Source organism: Carassius auratus, chromosome 18 (genome assembly GCF_003368295.1).
Source record: "Carassius auratus strain Wakin chromosome 18, ASM336829v1, whole genome shotgun sequence".
In the NCBI taxonomy this organism is placed as follows: Eukaryota; Metazoa; Chordata; class Actinopteri; order Cypriniformes; family Cyprinidae; genus Carassius; species Carassius auratus.
In genome coordinates, this window is record NC_039260.1 from 8369646 (window position 1) to 8377473 (window position 7828).

Sequence of the window (7828 nt, forward strand, 5' to 3'; positions counted from 1 at the left end):
AAAATGATAAGATATTTAGCCTTGTTTTCAGCAAGCTTATGTTTAAAACAATAAAAATACCTCTCAATGTGGTATGAAAATATATTTCTGTTTAAAGCATAGAATCACTTTGTGGACGGAGAAATCTAAATTCCCTTGATCTTTTGATAGATGAGGTCATTGTGATATAGAAACATTATTTAAGTTTCAAAACTCAAAAAGACGAAAAACTCAAAAAGGTTGTGGAATGTGCCACTTTATGACATAATAATGTGGCTAAACACCTCTGCAGAATAAGAGCAAAACCTGCTTTTATACTGCTGCCTGTTCAGCCCCGCCCACCGATTCAAATGTTAGCCAATCCTAGCAGTGGGTGTTTACTTCTGAGTCTACAATGGAGGATAGACAGAACATACTAAGCCTATTACTTGTTAATTGTTTTGTTTGTTTTTTTCCATGTAAAAACTATTGATAACATTATGTGTACCTCAGATAACAGTACAAAATAAAAATAAAAATGCAATTCTTTAAATCATGTTCCTTCTAAAGTAAATTTATGTTGATTAAAGAATTATTTTGACATTTGAAATGGAAAAAATATATATGTTTTGAAGATCATTGAAAATCTTTTGGCTTTAGAAAGACATGAGAATTAATAAACATAATTATTTTTTGTAATCCCCACAGCCAGTAGCCAAATAAAAATGTAGGCATTTTTTTAGGTCTTTGCAGTCTTTTTTAAATCTTAGTCGACACAATAGACAATTCACGCTTACATATAATTAGCTGAGGTATAGTATTCATATTTGGAATGCTGTCAGGGGAAGGACTCAAACCTAGAGTACCCCCGTCTAATTATAACTTGAACTCAAAGTGAGGAGATGAGGTGGAGGAGGGATGCTGATTAACCGTCGATGAACAGAGGCAAGTCAGCGATATTTATACTGTGGGATTGATTACTAGATTGTGGTCCACCTGTGTTGATTAGGCTAAGTATCTGACTGCGCTCCTCCCGAACCTTGTTAACGAGAACATCATTTAAACACTATTAATGCTGATTAACATAATTATAAAAAAAAAATATTATTCATTCGTTAACAAATAAAACATTGCTAAATAAAAAAAAAAAAAAAAAAACACAGAGATGCCTTCGAGGGTCAGTATTAACCTTCAGCCTTTAAAATAAAAAAAATAAAAACCAGAGTCAGAGGGGAGTAATTCTCCACAATTAACTACAAAATTATTCGGGTCTGCCTGCATTCTCTTATGGAAATTTTTCACAATCCATTAATTTTTCCTCACTGAATATTCAGTGTCACCCAGAAGCTCACATTACAGAACCAAAATGCATTGTGAATGTAGTTTCATGCTAATAGGAACTGATAAAAAGAAAAATAAATGCACAAATTCACGAGAAACACCTTTATTTTCCATTCGATCATCACTGGTTATTTTCCAGCAAACATATCCTTATAGAACAGAGTTCATGAAAATTCCAGCATTCAGCAGCACTGCAGCATTTTGTCTTAAAAAAATAAACGTCAAACAAACAAACAAAAACTCACTCAAGACATTCAATCTTACTGAAACAAGCCCATAATATCTGCTTTGTCCTATGATGGTGTCTGAGATTTGGACTAAATGTTTCATGTCTTCTTGATCCACAGCTGTCAGTCAGTCAGTGTCCCCTTGGCCTCTAGAGCTCTGAAGAAACCGCAAGGGTGGGTAGACGGGACGGTGCATCACCAGGTTAAGCTGCCAGGGGTTTAAACTGTATGGAACGTAATATGAGGAGGATGGGGGAAGTGTCATGTTTTGAGAGCACAAGACATCAACAACCACAATAGAAGTTAACACTATAGCCTTTAATGAACATCAAGTAAGTAACCAAACAGACTTATCCAAAAGTGAAACACTTAAATTACGGATACCTAGAGCTAAATTGATTTAGGTAATGCACCGCCGAGAAAGCGAGGGGGGCGGCACCCAAGCCTCGGGCAGCACAGGTGAGGGAGAGAGTGATAGTGAGTGAGTGTGATCTGTCAGTGTGTCTATCTGAAGAGCCTGTGGCGCTTTATGGGAGAGCCAATCTCGTCCACGCTACCTTCGCTGTCGCTGCTGGACTCTGAGTCGCTGCTGCCCGAGTAAGCTCCGAGCCCTGGCAGGATGCCCACGCATACAGCGGCGGAGGGCAGGTGGAGGACGCCCGCGCCGGGGGATTTGAGCTCCACCGCCTCCTGATCTGAGAACACAAAACAATACACGCACATAGAGCGCACGCAGTCTCTGGTGCATTTGACATCTAACGCGGCAGGTTAATATGGCAAGGCCAAGCTTCTCCTGGCTTCTAATGGTAATTATTACACTACTTTTACATTTTCCCTGGTTAGGTGTAGGAATATTCCAGGTTAAATGCAACAGGAGTTTATTGGTCAGTTGTAAAAACAAGTGCACTGGTAATGAATGTCTATAGGGGAACCGTTGTACACTAATGTTCAGTCAGTAAGATATTATAGCATTTATGAAAGCAGTTTCTTATGCTCAATAAGGCTATATTTATTTAATCAAATAATACAGTAAAACAGTAAAATTGTAAAATATTCCTACAATTTAAAATTACTATTTTGTTATATATATATATATAATTTTTTTTAATGTAATGATTTAAATGTAAATGAATTTTCAGCAGCCATTATTCCAGTCCTCAGTGTCACTGTCCTCAATGTCCTCAATGATCCTTCAGAAATCATTGGTACACAAACATTCCTTATTATGAAAAGCATTGGAGCTGCTGAATATTGGTGTATAATATATATAGTATATAGTGTACATACATAACAAGGTTTTTTTTTTTTTGACTGTCAAGTCATACATTTCTGCTATAAAAGACAGCATTGTGTCTGTACTTGTATTTAGTTATTAGACTCCTAAAATATAAAAAAAAATTAGTTTCACACTGGTATTTTTATGAACTATAATCTGATACATTTTTCAAGCAATTAAAACAGTACGACATATAATTGCATTTCTAATAATGATCTGATAATCACTTTACATAATGACATTATGTAAAGCCAGCATTATACTACATTGCTCACCTGTCTGACTACCATTGCCGGTGACAGACACCTCTGCTTTCTGCTTTTTACTCCCCTCGGAGGACTGAAACGAGCTATACAAAGACAGAAATTAATCACAAATAATTATACATGAAGATTATTAGGCCTAAGATTTTCACAGGTTTAAATATATGAAATACAATATACTCATTGTGGCGAGTTTGTCCTTTTCGTACCTGCGTCGTTTGACTGCCCCAGCCAGCAGGTGGGCTTGAGACAGGTGACTGGTCCTGGGCTCTGAGGGTTTGGGTCCTGCCTTTTTCTCTGCCTCCTTCTTCTGGTTCTCAGTGGTTGTCAGCTTCTGCAGAGCGCTGTGAGGTACATCGGTTAAGGAGAAATCACTGACATACAATTAAACAGAGAGAAAACTTCACTGCATCACATGACAACAAACTTTCTGGCACTGCTGTTGTGGTAAGCCACTTGACTAATGCCGTTTTTCCTTTTATAATAAATCTTTCTCATAAACTTTAAATAACTCCTGCGAGGACCTATATGACCCCATCTTAAACATCATGCAAACCAAAAAAAAAAAAAAACCACAGACGGATGAGGAAGATCAGACAAAGTGGGCAACCACTCCTAAAATAACCACAGAAGCCACCACAGAAATCAAACCCACTTCCTTCCACTAACAGATGGCCTAAAAGTTGACAGACACACTTGCAGGTCAGGCAATTTGGATTCAACAGAATTAGGGCAGATTACTCTATTATGCTGCAGATCATGGCTCTCAGCAGTGCTTTTAGATGCAGTTATCAAACCCTGCGAAAGGTTTCAGTTGCCACGACAACACATACTCCAACCTTCTATCTACAGTCATACCTGATTGGCAGAAGAGAAAGGCCACTGCTGATTATGTCAGCTGTACCATGATGAAAAATCTATTTTATGATATGGATAAAAGCAGGGCATTTGACAGATAATTTAATGCAACAAAATCGTGCTAATGTGGTACAACCTGTTGACTACATAGTTCACAGTATATAATGTACACACACATAGGTATATCCTTGAAGAGACTCTCAAAATGTTGTACAGACTGTGTGTTCTATTGCCCTAGACAAACCCTACACCTAAATCTATCCCTCACAAATGCAACTTTCTGCATTTTTTCATTCTTAAAAAAATTGTGTGTGATTTAAAAGCTGATTTCCCCGTGAGGACCTCAATTTAGTTGTTTTCTTTTCTGTGGCATTGGACATTCAGCAGCGCACTGCTGCATTCCACTGCACTCCACAGGAAACGAGAAACAACGGGCCTTTATGCCACATTTCAGCCTCTCGTGCAAGATCGCTTTGTTTTTAAGACTCTGGTATTGTTCATTTTTTTGGAGTCACATTTATGTTGTTTGTGGTCAAAACTAACCTTAAACCATGATCACGTAATATTTTTTTATTTTTAGATGAATATATGATATTTTATTTCAATAATGTTTTTTTCTTTAATATTTTGCATTTTGAATGGATTTCATGTCACTAACAAATATTCATATTTAAAAATGACGGGATATATTTCTATATAAAATTTAATATATATATAATTATTTATTTTTTTTATAATTTTTCAATTAAAAGTAAGTTAAAAATAGAGCAAACGTATTTAAAATCCACTGGCCTGAGGCAGATTTGTTAAAAATAAAGAAAATCATATGTAATTCCATGATGTAGCCACTAGATGCGTTTATAGCCATATAGCCTATATTCAGTGCTGTGTATTCCTTATAGCTACTAAGCAGCATTTTCAGACATACTGTAATTGCTCAAGTTTTGTCACCCCCTTCATTGCTTGGCACTTTTTTCTGCATTATGGCTGATTTGTAGACTGTACAAAAAAAATACATATATTATAATATTTATTCTTTATTTTTGACTATTTCCCATTCATTTAATATGGTGGTCATTTTTGATCGCAAACAACACAAGTGTGACTTTTTTTTTTTTTTTAAATGTAGCTTTTTCAAATAAAGTTTGGTACCATTACGATGAAGTTTTTTTTTATATATATATTTCCTTTTTTTTCAGTCTAAAATGACCGAACAACACCAAAGGGTTAAAGAAGTTCAAATTTGACTTATTTTCTAATAATCCTAATAAATTTCATAGACATTTTGAAAAATATTTATATTGTTCTATCAAGTAAAACTTATTTACCTGAAAGGTTTTGCCAGACAAGGTATCATTAGAGTGCAAAAATGTCTAGCTACAAAACTGCTTTAAACTGTGCAAATTCAGACTGACTGCTTTCTAAACCTCAAAGCCATTCACCAAGCCTGCATGAATTTCTGTCGAAGCAGCACTGTATCGTCAGTGCGTCGGGTTCCTCTAGGGGCTGTCTTGTTTGATAACATGTACACTAACAAGGTACAAGAACTCTACTTTCCTTTACTTTTCACCAGCCATCACTGCGCTTGACAGCCGAAGCTTCCACCACCAGCTTAACGAAGGTGAAAGTGGAGACAGACTCAGGCGGAAAGCAAAACTCTCCCTGTCAATTTTTTAAGAACCGTGACAGTAATATTGTGTGCGCTTTAAGTTGCAAAAGGATATCCTGTATTCCTTTATCTCCAGAGCTTCCTCATCCCGTCTGTGTTTCTCTATTAGAGACTGCTTCCGCGAGACCTCATCAAGAAAGCTGGTCTCATCTTCATCCAGGCCTTTAACCATGTTCTCTGTGAAGGAACACAACAACAGAATTATAAAGATCTGTTAACAGATCCAAGCATCATCAAAAAGATGCATGACCAACATGCTTGCAGATCAAGAGATGTGGCCCTTGGAATCAGCGGCAATAGGAGCAGCAATGGTCGCTAGGGAGACAGAGAGTGGGTTTGTCACCAGGGATACGGAGACGAAGCCGAGATGCTAAGATCATGCCAGTCTCCCATCATCAGCACCCGCAAAGAACAGACCTGCTGCTCTTGATCTCCACCACTCCCATCTGTTCACACTCATAGACACCCACCAACAAGCTCAAACACACACCAGCGCATGTTGTGTGCACGCACACGCGTGTTTTTTTGCAAACAGTGACAGATAAACCCCAAAATGAGGTCACCTTTAGACGAGAGAGGCAAGCCCCCTGTGACCGTGCGATGTGTGTCATCTGAAAGATGTTTTTGATAAAAATAAAGGGATGAATATGGGAGGAAAGCAGCATGAGGTCTTACTGAATTTTAATTGCTCCTCGAATTCTTCCTGTTTCTTGTCTTTCTGCTCTTGTAGCCTCTCGTACAGAGATCGGGGGTCGTACTTTTCCTCAGGTGCCTCTGTGGTGGAGTGAGAATGAACACAATCAAAACCTGGCAGATGCATCGAGGGGGGACTAATGTCTGTCATTAAGCCTGCTGTTAATTTGTCTGATTGGTGCAGACAAAGTGAACGTCTCACCCTCTGGGTCATCAGGATTGCGGACCTTCTCCCATTCCTCCTGCCTTTTTTTCCTTCTCTCGTCTAATTCAGACTCTGACACAAACTTTCGGCTGAGGTCCACACCATCTGCCATGGCAGAACCTACACAGCACATGCATATTTTGTGTTATTATGTGGCAATCATCACATATATGAAAAAACATACTGAACCCATCAAAACCTACCTAAATGCTGTTTATTTAATCAGGATAAACACTTTAGGTAGATCATGAAGTCATCTACAGTAGATTCTGCTCAGAGATAGAGAATAAAAATATGTGATAATTAAAAAAAAAAATCTACTTATCATTCAATCAGAACTAATAAACACTGACTCATAAAACTCTTAAAATCAATATATTTTCAATGAGAAACACACATGCATCTAACTAGTCATTTTAAACGTGAAGCTCCAATTCCAAAAGATATATAATGGATCCAGAAGATAATTAAATACTTGTCTGAGCAATGGTGACAGATTTGAAAAGAAAAAGTAAACACTGCCCCTTAGTGCTGGATTTGAACAGTGAACGAAATAGATACCAGATACAAAGTCACTTATTTTCTTGTCTAATAATAGCTATTTAAACTGTAAAGTTATTGAAAACAAACAAATATTTGAAAGTGTTTATCCAGTATAATGCATTTACTCCATATAAATGGTGCTAGAAACACTCTAAGATGGCAAAATATATTAATAAAAAATAATCAATCTGGCTCAAACTATAGTTTATAAACACTTTCACTGTCAGTGTGGAACGTGGATGATAAAAACATAAATCATGAAATAGTATTGTGATAAACATCAAAACAAAAACACACAAAACGACACATATGACATCACGTGAAATGTTAAAGACTTGGTACTTTATTTTGAATATATGCAAGAAACACTGCAATATTACTCTGCAACAGACAGCAACGCAGCTTCAGAGCATGATTCATGATGATATTGATCTGAAGTAGACCGTGCGAGACTTTAATGACACTCCAGAAAGCAGTGGTATTTAAATGGCTGGTTTATCACACATTATGTAACCTTAAAGTTGGTTTGTTTTACATGTCAGACAAATAATGCTCAAGGTGGAAAAAAGAGACAGGGAGTAAATAATTATTTCAAGAAGGAAATGCACTCAGATATTTACCTTGTCCGGTTTTGTGTCCCTGTAAAAGGATCCCCTCAGCAAAAAGCTGCTAAAGGCACGTAGTTCCTACGCACTAACTATTGGCTCATGGGAAATGTAGTTTTTACGGGAAAGTTTTTTACCCTTAAAAGTACAATTCGTTTCTTTACGGGTAAACTTTTAAATAAGCGGAGAG

At 37.0% G+C, this 7828-nt stretch overlaps 1 protein-coding gene across 3 annotated transcripts; it reads right to left on the reverse strand.

Moving 5' to 3' along the window:
* Positions 1 to 1386: 1386 nt before the first annotated feature.
* On the reverse strand, positions 1387 to 7720 carry psme3ip1 (proteasome activator subunit 3 interacting protein 1). Of its 3 annotated transcripts, XM_026287416.1 has the most exons (9): positions 7654 to 7719; positions 6694 to 6759; positions 6488 to 6610; positions 6268 to 6366; positions 5648 to 5769; positions 3275 to 3411; positions 3078 to 3151; positions 2084 to 2221; positions 1387 to 1750 (listed from the first exon to the last, which is right to left on the reverse strand). In XM_026287416.1, the coding sequence occupies exons 3-9, from the start codon at positions 6600 to 6602 to the stop codon at positions 1746 to 1748; spliced, it is 690 nt and encodes a 229-aa protein (XP_026143201.1). In that variant the 5' UTR covers positions 6603 to 6610; positions 6694 to 6759; positions 7654 to 7719; the 3' UTR covers positions 1387 to 1745. The 3 variants fall into 3 exon arrangements, with proteins under 3 accessions (XP_026143201.1, XP_026143199.1, XP_026143200.1); XM_026287414.1 differs by having other exon boundaries at positions 1387 to 2221; positions 7654 to 7720; XM_026287415.1 differs by lacking the exon at positions 6694 to 6759 and having other exon boundaries at positions 1387 to 2221; positions 7654 to 7720.
* Positions 7721 to 7828: the final 108 nt, after the last annotated feature.

Excerpts from the sequence above, each read along its gene's own strand:
- psme3ip1 (XM_026287415.1), bottom strand. The coding sequence starts at position 6,602 with ATGGCAGATGGTGTGGACCTCAGCCGAAAGTTTGTGTCAGAGTCTGAA. Across the intron at positions 3,412-5,647 it reads TGGAGATAAAGGAATACAGG|AGCGCTCTGCAGAAGCTGAC; the intron begins ATATCCTTTTGC and ends GATGTACCTCAC. Across the intron at positions 2,222-3,077 it reads CGGCAATGGTAGTCAGACAG|ATCAGGAGGCGGTGGAGCTC; the intron begins GTGAGCAATGTA and ends TTGTGTTCTCAG.